General features: G+C 48.1%; 1 protein-coding gene across 2 annotated transcripts in view; it reads left to right on the forward strand.

Annotated features, from left to right (window-relative positions):
* Positions 1-20785, forward strand: part of LOC132333958 (vascular endothelial growth factor receptor kdr-like) — a 126241-nt gene that overhangs the window by 64536 nt on the left and 40920 nt on the right. For both annotated transcript variants that reach the window (XM_059859565.1, XM_059859566.1), the window contains exons 10-12: positions 5021-5171; positions 7616-7721; positions 15692-15800. In XM_059859565.1, coding sequence (XP_059715548.1) covers positions 5021-5171; positions 7616-7721; positions 15692-15800 — 366 coding nt within the window. The remainder of the gene's footprint in view (positions 1-5020; positions 5172-7615; positions 7722-15691; positions 15801-20785) is intronic.

A 20785-nucleotide genomic window follows, 5' to 3' on the forward strand; every position in this document is an offset into this window, starting at 1 on the left:
CCAAGCTGTCCCTCAGCCAACCTGCAGGTACATTAACTGATTTTTGGAAAGCAGGCAAAGTGGACAGAGAGAAAAATCCTGGAAAACTGCCTGCTCTGCTTAAAATGAGCAGCTCTTCATTTCCCATTTCCTTCTGAACTCTGTAAGAAACAAGATGGGGAGAGACAGATGAGAGAAACCCCTTTTTTGCCCCAGAGCTGCACTGGGGATGAATGACAGCTCTGGGAGAGCACTGAGAAAGAGATTTCTTCCTACTCTGGGAAGAGGGAGAGATCCAGAAGTGACACAGGTCAGAAAAACCCACTCTAAGTACAAGTCACCAGCTACCCAATTCCCACTAACACTGAATTTCTGATATCATTTGTGTAATTCAGTTGCTCAGACTCAGATGCCTCCTTCTTCCAGTAAGACCACTGACTTCCCTGAGTTACTCCCTACCTTAGCTCTGGGCCAGACATTAACCTGAGACCTGGCTGATCCTCCTCAGTCAATCCTGATTTTTTGTTTTTTAAGTGGCATTTTTGAAGTGTCTGTAACTAAATTCACAATATGGATGCCTTTTGTTTCCATACCTCTAGGTGCAATTTTATTTCAATTAATGTGGCACTGCAAACCAAGCTGCACTGCCATTTTAACACCAAAATTCCCTCTGGGGAAGGTCAAATTCCCTGTGATTTTTCTTAATATCTGTTCCTCCTGCATCCAAGTGCCTGCTTCTCTCCCAGCCCTGTCATTCCCAGCCCATTCCAGAGGGTCACAGGAGAGCAGCTGGAGATGAGGCAGGGGCACAATCCTGTCCCTAATTCTGTTCCTGGCTGTGGTGTCTCACAGAGAGATTTTGGGCACAGTTTTCAGCTGTTTCCTCTCAGATACCACGGGGATAGGGCTGTGCACCCACCTGAAAGCAGCTCTGGGTGCAGGGCATGGGAAAACAACAAACCAGCAACAATCAACCCCAGCCAAAACCAGCCAAGCTCAAACACAGTGCAGTGGTCAGCCTGAAACCAAAGTTGTGTTTTCAGGTCATTTCACCCAGTGCTTTTCTTTCTTTCCTTTTAATAAAAAGGAAAGGAAAGAAATGTGAACGCAGACAACTTTGTCATTTTGGGTTTTACTTCAGGGGAAATTTCACCCTTTCCCAGTCCAAGCCTGCACTAGCAAGTTTCCTCTCTGCCTTACAGAATATTCACTTGTATTTACATTAAGTACTGTGCAAGCATCTGATGGAAGGCTCCCAGGTGCAAATATTTTTTGGAAAACAGAAAAGATAAATGGAAAACAAGTTGCAGCTCCATCAAGGGTTTTAATGAAGCCCCCTGTCCAGCAAAGTACCTAAGGTTGAGATTAATGCTTCACTGGCCTCTCTATGTTATTTTAATGATGTGCTTAATGTGAAAAGATTTTCTGAAGCAGTTTAAATGGTAGTGGGGAAGGTACACAAGCAGCAGTTCAGTCAGAGGGCACTGAAAGGAATGCAAAGTTTCTCTAGAAAATGCAGAGAAACTTCCTCTATGCTGTCCTCTATATTTGGATGCTCCTTTGGGTGACAGGTGTAGAACCCCTCATGGGACCTGCAAGGAATTTAGGGAGAGAAGAGTCCTGCAGAGGAGTTCATGTCCTAATCCTTGTACATATTATCTGCTCCTAATGCCCCAAACTGGAGATAACAGCAGTGAGGAAGGTGAGATTTGCATAATGCTGATCAGGTTGAAACCTGCAGTAAGCAGAAGTGCTTTTTGATTGCATTTCCCAGTGCAGCAGCAGCCAAATCTTTAGTTATTCAGGTCAGCTCTCACAGCAGCAATTGCACCTCTGCAAGGCCAGCTGGGGATACAATCACTCTTGGAGCCAGAGAGGACGAAAAGCCATTTCTTTGGATACATTTAAAGGCATCTGCACAGCCCTCCTTCCTCACACTGCCAGGGACCAGAAAGCTTTTAAGGTTTGTTTGGCTTCTGCTTGAGAGAGCTCAGCCTGGGGAGGGCCATGGCCAAGGGCTGGGAGGGGCTGGGGGAGGAGGGGTGGGAAGCCAGAGTGGGATATAGAGGGAAGGAAGGGATGGAAAGAGCTGCTCTGGCAGTGCTGGCAGAGGGATTTGTACCCCCAGTCTGGCCCACACTGGGCATGAGCAGGGGTAAGGGTTTGTGCACAGCCCCTGTGCTGCCCAGTGAGCAAATGTGAGAGAGAGAAGCTCTGCCAGGTGCACCCTCAGTGATGCCAGGCTTTGGGCTCAGAGCCCCTCTGCAGGCTGAAGAAAGAGCCTGTCCACAGGGGACATTGTGCAGGGGCCAGCCCTGAGGAACCAGCCAGTCTGAGCCAGTCCAAAAGGTCAGCCCCACTACAGAAACCAGTTCTCTTCACAACTGTTAGCACAGATTAGATCATGGCTGTAGAATTCTGAAAATATGGTATGAGATTGGCAAGAATGCAGGTACACCACAGCAGGGATTTTAACATTCCTTTTACACACACTACATTTCTACAAACCACCAGAAACAATGAAAATTTTCATTAAAAAAACTTTTAAATTATTAAAATCAGGTTTCCATCACCCACGGAAGCAAATAGGATTTGGCCCAGCAAGGAGAAGGACAAAGCTCCAGCTGGCAGCAGGGGCACAGTCAGAGGTGAAATGGCCATGGCAGTGGGCAGGGGGTTGGAAAGGTTTCATCCCAGGAAATATCCCCCATAGGAGGACCCCACTTTCACCCCCTAAACCCTCAGTGCTCCAGGGCCAGCACCCTGCAGGGACAGGGGAGCACTGGGGCATGGGGAAGGGCCCTGTCCCTGTCCTGTACAGGTGAGCAGGGTCACCTACAGGGTGACACCACCTCCACCACCCCCTCTGCAGGGGAAGGGCACAGACACTTGGAGAAGTTCTTCAGTCTCTGAATTTGTGCCCACAACCAGCCACCACCCCACCCTGTGTTATGTGACAGAACAGATGGGGAGGGTTTCCCCTCACACTTAAAAAAATAATTGCTTGATCATAAATAATGATTATTTCAATTGATGAATCATTTGGACTCATTTTAGGTCTCAAGTAATATTTAATAGTGCTATAATTGTGGCATGAAGAATTCACTCCTCACTCATGTATGTTCTTGTTAGAGTTGGAGCAAGTTTAATTATGATTTCTTTTTTAGAAGGACAAATTAAATGACAGTCAACCAAGAATACAGAAAAACGTCCTGATACTAAATGGCTGTGATCAGTCCTTGTCTCCCCATGCTCTTGCACACACACAAACAACAGTCCCCCTGCCCAAGTGTGTAAAGCTTTGTTTTTACAGCCCAAACAACACTTGAGTAACCTTTCACACACCACTTGTGTAACCTTTTACACTGAACTTGGAGTCTTTCTCCAAGTACAATCACACTTGGGAGGTCAGGCCAGACATGTGGAGCACAGGATTTCAGATGAAAAGAGAAATGTCTGAGATAATAAAAAATGTACTTCCCCCTCCTGGGAGAATTTACAGAATTACTTTTATGATCAGAAGTAATTTATTGATGGGAAATGGGATGCTAGGTAAGGAAATTCACTGTTGGTCCCAATAGTTTGTCCTGTGAGTTGCTCAGGAATCTCCAAGCATGTGGAATCCTACAGCTCAGCTCAAGGAGAGCCACACCAAGCGGGGGGCAGCATTTGGGTTTCTCAGGGGAAATGTTAATCAGGACTGTTGAAGGTCCTTTAAACAGCCAGTGTTTTATGACAGGATGGGATATGACTGAACCTACTCCAGTCAATGCTTCCATGGGGTGGAGAAGGAAATACTGATGTCTCTTCAGGCACTGGTGAGGTCAGAAGATCTTTCAGAGCTTGACCATGAGAAATGCCAAGTGAGAGTCCCAACAAGACGTGGGATCAGCCTGGTCAGTCCTCTCCTAAGAGGGCTGGAAGGCAAAAAAAACTATTTTTAAAAAAAGAGGGAAAGGGCTCAAGATTGATGAGGTGGGCAATAGCTCATATTTACATATCTGGGGCCTCCCTGACAGCAGAAAAAATAAGTTAGCCCAAAAAATAGAAATCTAATCTACATTCACTTCCCAGCTTGTCAGAAGGCCTCGGTGCAGAGCAGCCTCTCTTGGCTGCACAGGGGTGTCCCACAGAGGGACCCCACCAATAAATCTGTTTGATTTCCTGTTATGAGAAGCAGACAAAGAGACATGGCCAGGGATGGGCAAAGCTGTCTGCACAAGGGAAGAGCCTGTGCTTCCACCCCAGACTCAAACCCACCCTGGCCGAGGTTAGTGAGAGTTCAGTTCACTTTGGGGCTTTTTTCCCGTTCTTTCTCCTTTCCGTGCCTTCCCGTGGGAGCTGCAAGGAGACAGGACAAAGCATTTCTTTCCTGCTGGCAACGAGCAGCCCTGAAAGTGTCACAAAAAGTTTGCTCTTGAGAGATTTCCAGTCTGAGGGTGTGATCTTGTGGCCCCTCCAGATGTGAGTAATGCTGTGACATTTTAAATGGCGTTCACCGTGGCTGGTGAGAATTTCTTGGCATTTCTCTCCAAGTGTTTTCCCCACACCACTCCTTCCTCACTCTCTTCTCCCCTCCATCCAGTGCACATTACACACACACAGAAAAGGAAAGACTCCAGGTGAAAAAGATGTTTTTTCCCAAAGCCCTGAGGACCTGGTGACTGCAGCTGCTTGAAAAGGTTCCTCTCAGGAAGGGACATCACCCCTCCAATTCCATTTTGCCCACAGTGCAGGACTGATCCTGCTCCTGCAGCCAAGATGTGACCAAGAGATGTTCCATGGCATGAATTTTTGAAGTTCAGCAGGTCCCTAACAACACTTGAAAGGGATTAGGATGAATGTGGTAGCATTGCAATGTGTTGGTGAAATACCACAACCAACACCCTTGTTTCTGTGAAGGAATATTTTCAGAGCTGCTGGGAACTCCCCAGAACATCAGGAGCCTCACTGGATAATCACTTCTCCCAACAAAATATTTCAAAACCTTTTATGGATGTAAATTTGCTCATTTGAATTTTGTGGGTTTTTTTGTCTTTAGAGAGACCCAAGATCTATGAAAAGGAAACAGATTTTGATAAGGTTGTGAAGGTGGAATTGAGAAGCAAATACGAAATCCAGTGCACAGCAAGTGGGAATCCTGAGCCAAGGATTGAGTGGAAGTGGCAGCCCTGCAGCCTCACAGACACCCTGTAAGTGACTTCCCTCTGCATGAACATGCTCCTGAATTGTTGGGTATTTCCAGCCAGGTTTTCTTTCCACTCGATCCTAATTATCTGAGCTAAAATCACAAGCAGAGTGAAGATCTCCAGGGTTCTGAGCCCAGCTGGTGTCTGGCTATGTTTGTGCACCTTGTGTATTACCTGAATTGTGTAAAATAAGTTTAAAGTAACTAAAGATCATTGAATTTTCCTTTACCTTGACCAGCAATGCCCCTCTGACTTTCCTTAGCCCTGTGAATGCTGTGAATATTTGACAAAGGAAAGCCAGCAGGATTTGTGGGCAGAGCTAACACGCCTTTTGCCCTGCAAGAGCTTTTTCCAGACAAACCTGCTGAAGACTTGGCTTCCTTAAATCCATATGGGATTCATGGCACTTCCCAAGGGCTGTCTTCACTCTGCATGCTGGGCTCAGGCTCCTGTGGCAGCCTCCTGTGGTGTCCCTGAAGCTGGGAGAGGGAATTGTGTCTTACTGGGAACCCTTCTGTGCTGCAGGCTGAGGTGTGAACACGCAGCAAAGTCACTGGTTAAAGCTGCCAGAGAGGAAGGAGGCCAGGGAAAACCAGGATGCCTTTGGAGATTTGCCTAAGGAGACTTTCCCTTTGCTCCTGCAGCTCCCTGAGCAGAGGGATCTGCAGAGAGAGGCCTGGGCTGATGCCCATTGCTTCCCTGGTAGCCCTGGGCACGTGCAGGAGCCAGGTCCTGCCCAATTCTGACCACTTCAGCTCCTCTCTGCAGTGAGAGAGATGAAATGAGCTTTTCCACCCATTAAAAAAATGAAGACAGATCTAGAAAGCAAGGGAGAAAATTACTGGATAGTGGATTGCTTATTTTCTCACTCATTTGTTGCTGTGAATGGCAAGCCATGAGACAGGAAAATCAGGGAGAATGCTTCCCTAGGATTTCTGTACAGCACAGGGATGTTGGGTGATCCAGCCTGAGCTTGGGAGTGTCCCTGTGTGCCTGCCCCAGGGAGGTATCCCCAGTTACTCTGCTCCTGGGGGATAACCCCAGGGATCTCATGGCTTTGTGGGCACTGCAGGGCAGCAGGAGGCACAGGGCTCTGCTTGGGAGGGGTTCAACGACAGCAGGGTGGAAACACCACAAGGAAACATGTTCTGCATCCTCTAGGAAAACCACAGAGGTGACCCGAAATCTTTTCCAGACCTTTCAGTCTAGGGGGAGAGAATTGGCCCTGAGTGCTGAATTCAGCCAGATCCAAACCAGTGACCTGGTGGCAAAGGACCTCACATAACCCTTGTTGCAGCTTTCTGGCTCTCTGATCTTATCAATTTAAATACAATTGCAGAGTGGCTCTACCTCTGCTGGCCCCAGGGGCAGCCTTATCTTGCTGCAGCAGAAGCTGGAGGAGGATTCCTGTGGGAAATGACACAGCCCCCATTTCCTTCTGTTGTCCGACTTCCTCTCTCTCTCTCTTTCTCTCCCCCCACTCTGCCTCAGCAGTGCCCTTTGAATCCCTGAGCACTAGCATTGTTCCTTAGAGCTGGGATGTGATTTTACTTCCTCTGAGCTTTTCCCCTTCATCCTCAGGACAGGATTGTGCCTTGCAGGAAGTCCCTCAAATCTTCTAATTAGGCCCTTCTGAGAGCCTCAAACCCTCCCCTGGCCCAGGGTGTTGCCCCTGTGCTTTGTGTGGCTTTGGCAAAGGCATGGCTGATTTATGGAGGGACTTTCTGCAGCAGCAGCCCTTGATCAGTGCCTGTAAAAGTCCATTTTACCTCCTGAGACTTTGGTGGGCTCAAAGCCTTTGCATTTCTAGGAATGAGAAGAGCTGTGTCTCTGCTTAGTCTTACCCAGCTGAGGAAGATGGGAAAGTTTTTTGCCCTGGATGGTGCAGCTGGACCTTCCCACATGAGGTGTTCCACACTCTGCTCCTTGCCCGTCTTCCAAAATGAAGATTGAAAAGTGTCATCTGTGGAATGTGCAGCATTAAAGGGGCCTTCTTTATTTATTTATAAACTATTTACCCATTCTACTCCCTCAGCCCACACTTCCTGTTGGAAGCTGAGCACAGGCAGACACTCAGCAACATCCACCTCCCCACAGTTTGGAGTGACTGGCATTTTGAATTTGGAAATATAACTTACATTAGCCAGATAAAACTCACATGATTTAGTTAATTGTCCAGTATTTTCCATTTCTAATCTTTGCAAAGACTGGGGGGTTCACTGCTGGTCATGCACTGATTTTGTTTGCCTCTGTCAAGGTGCCTTGTAAATAATTTGGAAACGTGGCAAAGAGGGAATGGAGGAATTTCACAAAGATGTAACAGACTCCAGCACCAACAGTTCTTAGGAGTATTTAAGACCTAAGATTTTTGTTTAAAATTGACATTTTCTCACTGCAATACACCTCCCTGCTTACCTTGAACACCATCTCTGCTTTTCCACCTCCAGGTGCAATCCTGAGGGACCAAAAGTTGTGGTTTCAGAGAACACAGTCATAGGAAACAAGATCAGGAGCATTGAGAACACCCCCATGAGGCAGGGGGATAAACCAAAGGTATGTGTGGGATGGGATGGGATGGGATGGGATGGGATGGGATGGGATGGGATGGGATGGGATGGGATGGGATGGGATGGGATGGGATGGGATGGGATGGGATGGGATGGGATGGGATGGGATGGGATGGGATGGGATGGGATGGAATGGGATGGGATGGGATGGGATGGGATGGGGTGGGATGGGGTGGGGTGGGATGGGGTGGGGTGGGGATGATGTCAGGGGATGCTCACCCCCAGCTCCTGGTTCCCAAGCTGCTGAGGATTCTTTGCATGCTTGGAATTCCCCAGTGCTGGGATCATCCCAGATCTCTGCTGTTTACAAGTGCTGGGGTTTGGGAATGATGTCACCCACCCTGTTTAAACTCTCCCAAGACTTCTGGGTCAAAACCTTCTGTGTCTCCCTCAGTCTTGAGAAAGTGTGAGAGTGGTTCAGTTTGAGGGGTGCTGTGATGTGAACGCTGATAAGGACTCTGAGATCATGAAACACTTGGAGAATTGTTGGTCCTGCCCTCTTTGTCCTGCCCCACTTCGTCCTGCCCTGTTTTCTCCTCTCCCAGCAGCAGGAGCTGACCAGGTGTGGTCACAGTGCCACAGGTGCCTGCTCTGATTTCCAGAGTGTGCAGCTCTCAAGTTGAAGCCACTTCCCTGGAACAATGAAGGAGGGAAAACCTTCCTTGGACACTTCCCTGCCTGCTGCCCCTTCCAACAGCCCTGGGATCACCCTGCCTGTGTGAACTGCAGAGATCCCAGCAGGATTCCCTGTTCAGTGTCCCCCAGGTGCCTGTGGTGACACTAGCTGGTGTTCCACACATCCAGGCTGGGAATGTGCAGTGGATTTGGGGCCTCCTGGCTCTGCTGGGCTCTGGCTGGGATCACCTGCTGGACTTGCAGGGCTGCTGGCTGCAGGAGTGGGTTTGCAGCTCCAGGTTTGGAGGTGGATGTTCCAGATGGTTCAGTGTCTGATCCTGCAGGGTGCTGGATCCAGTCCTGGTTCACCTTTGAGCACGGGAGAATCCTTGAGTTAGTCCCGTGCTTAGAGTTAAGCACAAAGCTAAAGTGCTCTCCTGGACTGGCTCCAGACAAAATCAGCATCTGGCAGGATCAGTGCCTCAGCCATCTGCTCTTTCTCAGGAGACTTTCCAGTTCTAAACATAATCCAAACCAGAGCTCTGAAAACATGGAGCTTGGGCTGGGAAGGAGAAAATCAGTGTTTGCCTCTCATTCCTGAGTTTTTCCATTGCTGGGAGATATTTATAAATTGGATTTATTTAGATGGCATAGTGCCCCTAAAGCTCTGGCTTTAATGTATTCTTTAAGAATTTTACATTCTTAGGTAAAAGCATCCCCCTAAAAGTGCTAATTATTTATAAAAATGGTGGTTGGTCACATTTACCTTCAAAGTTTCTTCTTTTTCTAAGACTTTTTGGTTGCTGCATGGGCTCACAAGAGCTTTGAGACCACCAGAGCTCCTGTTTCTCTCCATATATATTATATATATATAATCAGCTTTTACATATTTCATTATTAAAGCTAGGAGCTACATAACTTTACAATTTATAGTATACTCATTCTTTTTCTGCCTGGCTGAAAACACAGTCTGAGGTGCTTCCTATTAATTCTTATGTCCTGATTAAGATTTATTCAAATTAATATAACTAAATTATAGGAATCTCAGGTTTCACTCCCTGCTTACATTGCAGACAGTTCCTCTCCTTCCCCCTTTCTGGAGTTCAAGACTGTGTTAATTGGAGTCTTTATAGTATAAAATACATTTTTTTTAAAGTCTCTGAGGAAAAAGTCTTCAAACTTTTCTTAGAGTTTTATCAGTTGTTATTCCCACCAGGAATGGAACAGACAGGAACCAGCCCAATCCATTCCCACCAGGTCCCAGCAAGTAATTCACCTACACTGACCAAGGAGATGAAAAAACGAAGATGCTGGAGTCTGAGCTTTCAGGAGCTGTGTCAGGAACCTGGGATTAGCTGAGGTTGGGGGTTTTCCTGTGGGATTTGAGCTGTCCCATGAGCACTGGAGTCGTGGGCAGAAGGTGGAATTCATCTGGGCTCTAGGATTTGTCAGCACCCAAGAGTTCACTCTTGGAGCTGAGGCACTAGAAGCTGGTCCAGCCACGTGTGGAAACTTGCATTAACTGTTTAGAGCTGCTAAAAATATGGAATAACTCCCCTGGAACCACCAGATCCAGAAATTTGCCCAAAGCAAGCTGGCAGGGCAGCAAGCATGGGTTTTTCCAGCAACCCCCTGGTGCCCTTTGATCACATGAAGCTCTTCAGACATCTGACAGAAGTGCCATTTAAAATTGAGCTCTCCTGTCATCATCCTCATCATGATTATTCCATGAGTATTCCACAGACAGAGAAGTGAATTTCACCTCCTCCTGCCTTCCTAAGCCTGACTCTCACTCCAGAGGAAAAGCACGAGTTGTGGTTCAGGTGATGATGCACTTCAGTGGAGTTTTGGTCCAGCAGTGGTTGAGGCAGTTGCACTGTGATAGTTTCATTTTCCCTGGGGTTTGGAGTCCACGTTGAACTTCTCACTTTGGGAGTTAAAGCACTGCATGGCTCCTCTGAATCTGCTTTTTCACACCAGGTGTGACCCCCGTGACTGCAGGAATTGCCTGACTTTTCAAGTCACAAGGAGCTAGGTTGCTATTTTATTTTCTTTCCTGTTAGCAAAATAACAAACTGGCCTGAGCTTGGGACCAGCAGAAGGGAATAGCAAGACTCATGCATAATTCAGCTCTCTCTGGGGAGTTCTTTTCATCTCTTTTCTCCCTTTCATGTCTATATGAGAGTGGCCACGTGGGTGTTTCTACTGGTGAAATTCACAACCACTCAAGAAAACTGACCCAAAAATGCCAAGTTTAGACCTCCCGAAGGAACAAAAAGTCTCCATTAGAGCAGTGGGATGTGTGTGGTGAGAAGTGTGTGAGCAGCTCAGCCAGGCTGTTCAAATCTGTCACTTCCAAGAGCTTCTCCAGCCCTGTCACCCCAGGCTGTGCCAGGGAAGGGGACAGCACAGGGAGGGGGTTGGGACACAGCAGTCACTCCCTGGGGATCAGCCCAGGTGTGTCAGTCACTGCCGAGGCACAGGAGCACGTGGAGCTGTCCTTGGTGGCTCTGGTGACAGCCTGGCAGCTGCAGGGACATCAGAACTGGCCCTTTGTCTTCCCTGACCTCCTAAATTCACAACCACTCACAAAACTGACCCGAAAAAGCCAAGTTTAGACCTCCTGAAGGAACAAAAATAACAAAAAATCTGCAGTCACTGGAGGAGGGAGCAGGGGGTGGTGATTGCTCAGGACTAGCCAGGATTTACCCACCTGCTCCAGGGAGGGGCTGGAGGGTGATCAGTCCCTCCATGCCACAGTTAAGCTCCAGTTAGCCCAGTCCCCAGCTCAGTCCCCAGCCCAGTCCAGCAGCTTTCCTGGCCTCCCAGTGCTGTCACCAGCTCTGCTCGTGCTGAGGAAGGCAGTGGCTCTGGCTGCTCCCCTTTCCCAGGGACAGAACACCCCCTGCCAGAGATGGGAGCAAAGCTGGAAGTTCTCAGGCAGCTCCCAGGCTTCTCTCCTCACTCATGCTCAGTCCATCCTTTAGCATGTTTTGAGTGAATGAACTCCAGTGCTGGATCAGGACTGTCAGGCTGTGCAAACAAGTGCTGTGCTGTGCCACTCAAGTGGATGGATTAGCAGTGAGCTGAATGCTCTCTGTGCAGGGTCCCTGCTGAAGTTCTGTAATTCCATCTCCCTGTAGCCACCTCCAGCCCAGCTCTGCCAGAGTCAGACAGCTGAGAAGTTTTCCACCCACGTTTTGCACTCCTCATCCTGCCCACGGAGAGCTAACGAAGTGAAAGAAGAAGGATTGTTAACTACAGCTCTGGGGTGGGGAGGGACAGACAAAGGAAAGAGAAAGCAAGGAATAACAAGAGATATTAATTCATGCTGGCTCCAGCTTAAGAAAGGTCTCGTTGCTCTGTCCTTACTACAAGATGTCTTAAAACACTCACAGTGTGTGGCTGGGGAATGTTATTTGGCTGCTTCTAAAATAACTTATTTTTATCAGTTTGGGAACATTACAGATAGACTTTATTGAACTACTCCATCAGGAGTTTTCCCAGCAGCAAGCTCTATTTACTTGTCAGAGCTGTTCTTCAGAAATCATTCATTTTATTCCTTTGCTTATTGAGCTTTAAACTTAGTTTATTCTTTCCTAGTAATTATTTATTAGCTAATAATCCCTTCCTTGGGCTCGCAGTATTGGGTGGCCTTTAGGTTAAGTAAGAGGAAATGGAGTCCTTAATTCCAAATCCAGCCCAGGCAGTGCAGCCTGGGATGTGTTTGGTATGCAGTGAACTCCCAGGATCCCATCCAGCTCCCACTAGGAGGATGTCTAGACATGACATGCCAATAATTTGTTATTAATTAGCCCCGTGCCAGCATTGCCTGCACAGGAGCTGAGGGTGGGACAGCCCTTGTGGCACTGCTGCTCACAGGGCCAGGGAAGCTGGAAACTGCACATTTCCAGGCTGTAAATAGTTCATTGATGGCATTTTCAGTGCAGAGGCACAAAATGTTAAGGCAATTGCAGGTTTCACATTAATCATTATTCAGCTCAGCAAGGAGTGCTGCACTCTGGGTTTTCTGAGAAGCAGCTGTGGAGTGAGCCCTGCCTTGATCATAGAATAAATCCCAGAGGGGTTTGGGGTGTGAGGGACTCAGAGACCCTCCAGTGCCACCCCTGGCTTCACCTGGGACACCTTCCACTGTCCCAGGCTTCTCTTGGGCACTGCCAGGGATCCAGGGGCAGCCACAGCTGCTCTGGGCACCCTGTGCCAGGGCCTGCCCACCCTCACAGGGAACAATTCCCAATTCCCAGTCTCCCATCCATCCCTGCCCTCTGGCAGTGGGAGCCATTCCCTGTGTCCTGTCCCTCCATCCCTTGTCCCCAGTCCCTCTCCAGCTCTCCTGAAGCCCCTTCAGGCCCTGCAAGGGGCTCTGAGCTCTCCCTGGAGCCTTCTCCTCTCCAGGTGAGCACCCCCAGCTCTCCCAGCCTGGCTCCAGAGGGGCTCCAGCCCTGGAGCAGCTCTGTGGACCCCTCTGGTCTCACTCCAACATGTCTCAGGCTTTTCTACCCTGGCTATGATTCCAGGAGTGGAAAATACTTCTCCAGGTGCAGGGACTAAGCACACACAGGGACTATCCCCACAGAATTTTTCCACTGTCTGCTAAAGGTCCCCAGATTCTGGGATTGTGCCCCTGCAGAGTGCAACAGTTTGCACTGTTAATAATGGGGGAAGATCTCTGAGTTTGTGTGCTCAAGTTAAAACCATTTTTTCATTAGGGATGGCATTTGGAAGAACAAAATCCTTATCCTGACCTGCCACTGTGACCAAACACACACAGATTTCAAATTTCAGCTCCCAATCCAACCAGGATTGGGTTAGTTTGACCAGTGAGAACTTTATTTCAGATGGTGGAGAGATAACTGGGCTCCCAGGCTCAGGGATTTACCCAGGAGCACACAGCTGGAGTGAAAGGTTGATACAGAATGATTTCAAGGGATTCATCTTACAAGAAAATCACTCAAAATCCTGAACTGCCAGCTCTGGGATCACATGTAGGTCTCTACTGGATGCTGTTGGTTTAAAAGTCACAGTTTGGAGGGCTCTGGGAGGTGCCAGTTGTGGGCCCAGGCAGGGAAGTGCCTGATCTCTGGGGCCCAGGTGTGTAAGGATTTGGGATCCAAGTGCACAACAACTACTGGAGCATCCAAATACGAAAATTACTTTCTCTCTATTCCTCAGTAGTTTGGTTTGGGGTTTTTTTTCCCCTCTATTCCTCAGTAGTTTTGTTCCCCCAGGAATTTGTCCCCAGATTGTTTCCCACTGCCATTTACCATCTTTTTCATCTTCATATCTAGACACAACTGAGATTAGCTCCAATGAGGTCTCAGCATAGCTATTTGCTCTTTTTTTTTTTTTTTTTTCCTGTTTTCCCACTGCCCTGCCAGACTTTTTTTGAGTTATGGAGCTGGAGATATCAGCATCTGTCTGTGTGTGTGCTCATGAGCATTTACCTCTGGGCCACCAAGCAGCTTGAGGCATTGCATCAGTGTTTAGAAGAGCCACAGTGTCACCCCTAACACTTTGGACATGTCCCAAAATGGATATTTTATGATTTTGCCTGGCTCTACAGTGTTATCCTCCACTTCCCAGCTAGAGCTGTCACTTAGGAAGACTAATTGCTGTTAAAAAGCTGTCCAAATGTATCCCCTCCTGTCCTCAGCACATACATTTGTATTGGCTTTTGCTCCTCCCAACCATGAAATGCTCAGCTCCAGCAGCCATGAAGAGGGAGATGTTGGTCCTGATTCAGCAGGAATTCCAGAGGGCTCAGGGCTCTGAACATGTGCTCCTTCCCAGCCCATGGCACTGGGCCACTGCTCCAGCACCAGCACCAGGAGGAGGAGCAGGCAGCTTTTGTGGCCAGGCTGGTTTTATAGCCAAGGCTGAGCTATTTTCACATCATAAATCACTCAGCACTGCACAGCTCTTTCTGTGCTGGACACCAGAGGGAGTTGGCCTGGCTGCTCTCCTTTTTCACCCCTAAATTTGGGGGTTCCCCATTTTTACCATGAAAAGTAAAGACTTTCCCACTCAGCCCTTATTCTGCTGCAAATGCTCACCATTAGAATGTCAAATGCACATGGGATCAAAACCTTTGGAACTCATTTCCCTGCAGGATTTAAAGTGCCAGATCTCAGCAAATCTTAAATAACTCAGAAAATTCATCCCACACAGCTCTAGACACACTCATAGGGCAGCTTTAGCAGGGGTAAAGGAATGTCCTGTATGAGTTTAGTTTAGGATATTAAAAAGAAAGTCCAGAGATGCTTCTGTGCACTTCAAAGAGCTCTCTGGAGATAAGGACAAAGGGCCAGAGGGTGTTATAAGTTTTGATTCTCAAAGGCCTTAGAGAGGATGGCAAAGAAAGTGATATTTGTTCCAAATGTGAGGGCTCAGAGCTCCTCAGGTGAATGGCTGCAGGGGAAGCAGAGGAATCCTGCAAGAACATCTCTGTCTGGGTGGCTCAGGCCCTGTTTTCCTGCTCACACTACAAAGGAATACAAGGAACAATTAAAGGCATGGTGTGTGGATATTCCTGTGTGAGCCTGAGAGGCTGCCCTGTGATAGGGACAGGGCAGTGCCACATGGCTGGGCCTTGGGAGCTTTAAGGAGCACAAATTCTTAAGGACATGTTTGAGCTCAGCCCCAGGAGTGACAGAACCCCCCCTCCTTTTCTGATGTGGTGAAGCTCACGAGAAGTGCTCCTTCCTTCCCCAAGAAGGAAGGAGCACTTTCTGTATTTTCCCTTTCTGTATTTTCCAAGTGTTCCAGTACTGGAAGCTTCTCCAGAGCTCCTTTCCTCACTGAAGGAGTCCTGTGCAGCTCCAAGGAAGGGTTTTGGACTCAAGGGGCTCCCAGCCCAAAGGGGCCACATCATCCCCTCCCTTCTCTGAGGGGAAAAACAAAATGCTGCAATACTCTTTGTACCACATCCTTAGGAATTAGCTGCTTCCTGTGCAAATGTGGATATTCCCCACACAACCCAGAGCTGAAAAGCAGCAAAGGGAATGGATGCTGTGGGACTGTGTTTGGATGGATCCTCCAGGCCCTTCCCTTCAGCTTTTTGCTTGATGTTGTCACACAAAGACCTTGGCAGTTTCTCAAAAGAGGACCCTGTTTTTCATGGGTAAGACAGGGGGAAAAGGAAGGGTAAGGTTTAGGAATGAGGAGGGAAGAGAATTAACTGGCCTGAGATGCCAAGAGACAAAAACCAAGTAGCAGCACTTGTCTGGGACTTTCACCCATTATTAACTAGAAACAACTTTCTTCACAGCTTTTCTACCCTCACACACCCTCAGAGCCAGTCCTTGTTTTCTTTGTGGGCAGATTGTGAGCACCCTCACCACGGAGGACAGCAGTGCCTCAGGGATCTATTACTGCGTGGCTGCCAACAAGGTGGGCGAGGAGGAGCGGAGCATCGCCTTCTACGTGTCAGGTGAGCACCAAAGCCTCCCCACAGGCACTGCTGCTGCTCTGAGCTCCCTGGGGGCTGCTGAGTGCTGCTTCAGACTCCTGGCCATCCCTGTGTGTTGTTTTTCTGGAGCAGTCCCAGGCTGCTCACCCCACCCAAGGCAGGTTGGACATGTCCAGCATTGGCCTCAAAGGCCCTTTGCAGCTGCAGCCCCAAGTCCCTCTCTCTGTGCCTTAAAGCAGCACTGGTGACATTTGAGAGCTGTCCTTGGGAAACCTCTGGCAAAGCTGAAGCCTTTGTGGAGTTCCAGAGGCCTGGAGCCTCTCCCTGAGCCAGGAGAAATGTTGGTCCCCAAGGAAATCAGCAGGCACACAAAGGTGAGCAAGGCCAGGATGCAGCCCAGTCCAGGGCTGGTGGCACTGTGACACTGGAGCCCTGCCTGGGCCTTTGCAGTGCCCTTTGTGCCAGGAGGAGGTTCTCCAAAGAACACAAATCCAAACAAATATCCTCTTAACCTTTCAGCACAGGGATTCTTTAGGAGTGAGATCAACATCTACATCATGCTTTCAGGAGAGATGGCAGTTCAAAAAGAGAGGACAGTCCAGGGACAGCCTTGTTCAAGTGCTCACCCAGAACAAACTGAAATGTTTCTGTGCTCACTTTCTGGATGAGTGGATGCTGGCTGGCAGGATTTGCATCAAAATATCGATTTTTGGAACAAAGAGTGCAGAAGTGTCCTGGAAAGTAAATGTCTGATTCTCACTGCTTGGATCCTTGCCCATGAACAAATTGGGAGGCCAGAGCTCGCTCGTGGCAGGGATCTGCACTCCTGTGCCTCTCCTCCCTCCTGGCTTGTTTGACTCCATTGCTCCAAAGGAATTCAGCACCTTTCAAATCCTTTCAGCCAAAAAAGGGCTCACCAAACACTGTTCCATTGGTGTTACACAATGTGCCAACAGAAAAATGCTATCCAACAATAATGAAGCAGGAGCCATGGAGGGGAAAGATTTCACCTCCATTAGAGGTGACAGGAGACAGGAGAGGCTTTCAGCCTCCAAAAGATATTTCCCAAAGTTGTAACTTTTATTTACTCAGGGAAATGCCCTTCAAGGCGCATTTTTTGGGAGACAGCTCAGGTATAAGAGGTCTCCAAGATGTCCAAGGCATGCTGAAGACCAGCTATTCATTTTACACCTCACCCCTTCCAAGTGTTGAGTGCTGGGAATTCTGCCAGCTGCTGTGTCTGGGTGGGTTATCCAACTGAACACAGAACTGCCCACTTGGTGACTAAATCCAAAGAAATAAGCCAGGAGCATAAGGTCAGATCCAAAGGGTTAGATCATCCCATGCACCTTGCACAACTCTGGTTTATTTTAATTATAAAGTTATGTAGGGGGTTTTTTTCCACCCACGGTGAGCTATTATTTCAAATTTTTTATTGGAAGATCCATCTAGCCGTGTTTTGAGACACAAGTGGTTTAATCATGCAGTTTGAATGATGAAGGAAATGAATCACTGGGTGAAATTACTGACAGTGGTTGTGGGGGGAATGTCTCCATCCACCCAAGCAGAGCAGGAGGTGAACAGGCCTTGGTCAGGCAGATGTGTTCCAGCCTGGGAAGGAAAACTGGGAGTCTGCATCATTCTGGGGAAGAGGCAAATGCTGACCAAGCATGACTGGCTTTTGGAAGTGCTGTATTTAAAAATAGTGGTGTTTATGGATTAGAAAGGAATGAAAACTTTCTAAATGTGGCCATCCTGGTGCTAAACTAGGGCATGCTGCAGCAGTGAACAGCAGCAGTGACCTGCTGTGGGCTTTCTCCATGGGAGGGTCCTCTCTGAGTTCTGCTCCAGCAGGGCCAGGCTGTGGGGAGAGCTCTGCAGGTTGTCCTCACACCTGGAACAGCTGGAGCAGCTCCAGGTTACCCTGCCCAGGAATTTTCTCCTGTCTCAGTGTTGAGGGACATGCAGGGATGGCCTGAGAGGTTCCAGGCAGAGGAGGCCCAACAGCACAAGGCTCTGAGCTGGTCACTTTATGGTTTTGAGGAGGTTCATTCTGTGCAGGTTGAACCTCAGGGCTGAGCTGAAGGCTGGGGTAGAGCTTGAGAGCACACGAGCAGCACGTGGGACTTTGGGGCATCTGGGAAATGTTTGTAGCATTTCACAGCTCTCTGCAAAGCAGCTGCAAGTGTGGCACCCCTCAATTCATTCAGCAATTTGCTGATTTTAAAGACCTGCTCCCCCATTATCTCCTACCAACAAATGAGCTGCTGCTCCCTGAGCTGCTTTCAGACCTTCTGGCTGAATTGGGCTTAACTCACTTCTCCCTGGTAACAAATCTGAAGATGACACAGAAGCTGAACTCCCTCAAACCCCCGTTCCACTGGGGCAGGGTTGAGATGTTTTCCCAGGACATGGCAGAGTGTTCCAGGGACACTTCCTCAGGTGTTGTCCAGGCTGCTCTCTGGGGATTTGCTCATTTCAGTCTGATGTTTTCACCACCACCTTCATTTGAGAAAAAATAATTTATCCCTGTGGAATAATTGTCAGCAACATTTTGTTCTTCCACTGCAGAACCCCCACAAAAACTCCCACGGACACCAGAATTAGCACTGGGCTCTATTTTTAAATCTCTGCCAGCAGAGTTCATTCCATGAGGGGTCAGCAGGGTTTGGAGATCACTCAGAATCCAAACCTTATAAGGGGTCCAGAGTGATGAGAAATCTCATGATGCAGTGACAGCCCCCCCTGCAGATGTGCTGGCTGTCACTGTCCCTCTGCAGCTCTCTGCAGTCTCTCCTAAAGGGACTCATCCATCGTGTCCTGGCCCAACTCTTACTCCAGGATTTTTGTTTTGTGTCAATCCAATCAAGATCTGACCCCTGCCTGCCTTTCCCACCCCTGCTCTGCTCCAGAGATCCCATTTAAGCCTTGGGTGAGCCATCAGATGCTCAGAGATGTCATTGCCCACCTCCAGCTCCAAAGGACATTCCAAGCAGGCTGCAAACTCCCCAGTGCAGGGAAAAGCTGCCCTGGTGTCTCCAGCAGGGGTTCTCTGCCATGGACAAGTGTCATTTAATGTCATTTAATGTCTAATCTCTGCTCTGCACCTTGGAAAGGGCAGCTCCACAGAGCTGCAGGTCCAGAGTAAATCAAATTCCAGCCTTTGTCTGACTGCACTACATCCAGCAAAGTGGGATCCCACCCATCTGAAAACTCAGAATGTTCTGGGAATATAAATGAATTATGATAAGAATAACAAATAATAACTGTAGCCCTTTTTTCAAGGGTTTATCTGATTGCCAAAACAACTGAGAAAAATGGAGTTAAAGATTTCTACCCGAAAGAAAATATTGCATTTCCAGCAGGAGATAAAAATCTGCTCTCAGATAGCAGAACAATGGATGAGCTGGGCTGTTCTAGGAGTTTGTGCCACTCCAAAGTGCTCATTCCCGAGGTGCTGACAGGATTCCTGACAAGCACCACTGTTCCAGAGAGAGGAACCCCCTTCCTTCCATCCCTACTCCTGGTGGCAACCCCCCCTGCCAGGCCCAGGCTGGAATTTGGGTAAGAGCAGAAGTTTTGAATTACACAGATTATTGTGCAAAGCACAGGAAATTAAAAACAATTAATTCCTTGTAAATACAAATGGAGCCAGCCTTGCCTTTGATTTATGCTGCCTTTTTACCTCCCCCCAATGGCTCCTTTCCCTCTTTTGCCACGGAATCCCACGCGGTGGAGAGGGAAATTCGCAGCTACTATGCTGTAACACAACACCAGAGACAAATGTTTGGTGACTGCTGATAAAAGAGAAAAGGCCCCGTGGTGCATTCTTTCAGCCAACTTATTAGGAGTCTTCTAAAACACAGTATCTGTTCAGAGAAAGGAAGTTAATCACTGCTCAGGTTCAGGATTATGTAAGCAAAGCTGTCTGAGAGATGAACTGACTTGAAATGTGCTCTCCAAGCTGCACTCACTCCCCTGATAATCCAGGTAGGAGGAGAAAAGAGAGAGGAGAGCATGAAAAGATAGAGCAGAGCAACTTCTTTTTTTCCTCTCTTTTTCCTTCCACTGCAATGAAAATTAATGAATATTCTATTGGAGCTGAAAGAGCTGCTTGAAAGGCAAACAAGATGGGAGAGAATAGCACAGGTTCCAGCTAAAAATATTCAAAATGCTAAATAAAAAATGTCAGGAGAAGGAATGATAAGAAAAACAAGCCAGGCCTCTGCTCCCAGAATGTTAAGTTGGTAGAAAAAAACCCTGGCAACTTTCAAGTCCAGCAACAAAGCAAAACTATGGAGCATCCTTCAAAACTCAGGGCTTGGGAATGGACACATCCCATTCATTGGGAATTTCCACCAAGTTGCTGCAGCCCAAGCTGTGCCATGCCCCAGGCAGGCTTATCCCAAGGGATGCTGCACTCGTTCCATGTTTTGGCTGGAGAGATCCAGGAGAGGTGAAATGCTGCTCGTGCCACAGCCCAGTGTGTCACTGGCTCTCAGTTTGCCCTTCTGGGGAGGTCTGGGTGGCCTCAGACATTCCCCCTGTGTTGACAAGCAGGATTTGGACATGTTGGAAGCACAGGACATCAGGAGTGAGCAGTGACACACAAGGCAGCCTGAGCACACAGCTGGCACCAAGAGAGAGCAACTGAGCCTAACAACACCCTGCAGAGAGCAAACTGCAACTCCAGCACAAGCAAAGAAGAGAAAAATAACAATTTCCACAGCTGTGGCCTCAGGGAGTCTCTTCTCTTTTTGGATCTTTTGTGAAATATTTCTGGTGCCAGTCTTTAAAAACCATGAAGCAAAAGCTCATGGGTTCTACTCCAGATGACTTGGGAAGAAGAGAGACTTTTTAATCATATCTGAAAGCTCCTCCAGGGCTCTGTATTTTATAGAATATGTGCTTTATTATGAGGCAGATTGGTTATTTCAGCAGCCTCACTGTTTCTGCTCAGCTGAAGCTTCTGCAGAACTTTCTGCAGTGGGAGCCCCTGGCCAGAT

Source organism: Haemorhous mexicanus, chromosome 14 (genome assembly GCF_027477595.1).
Source record: "Haemorhous mexicanus isolate bHaeMex1 chromosome 14, bHaeMex1.pri, whole genome shotgun sequence".
NCBI lineage: Eukaryota > Metazoa > Chordata > Aves > Passeriformes > Fringillidae > Haemorhous > Haemorhous mexicanus.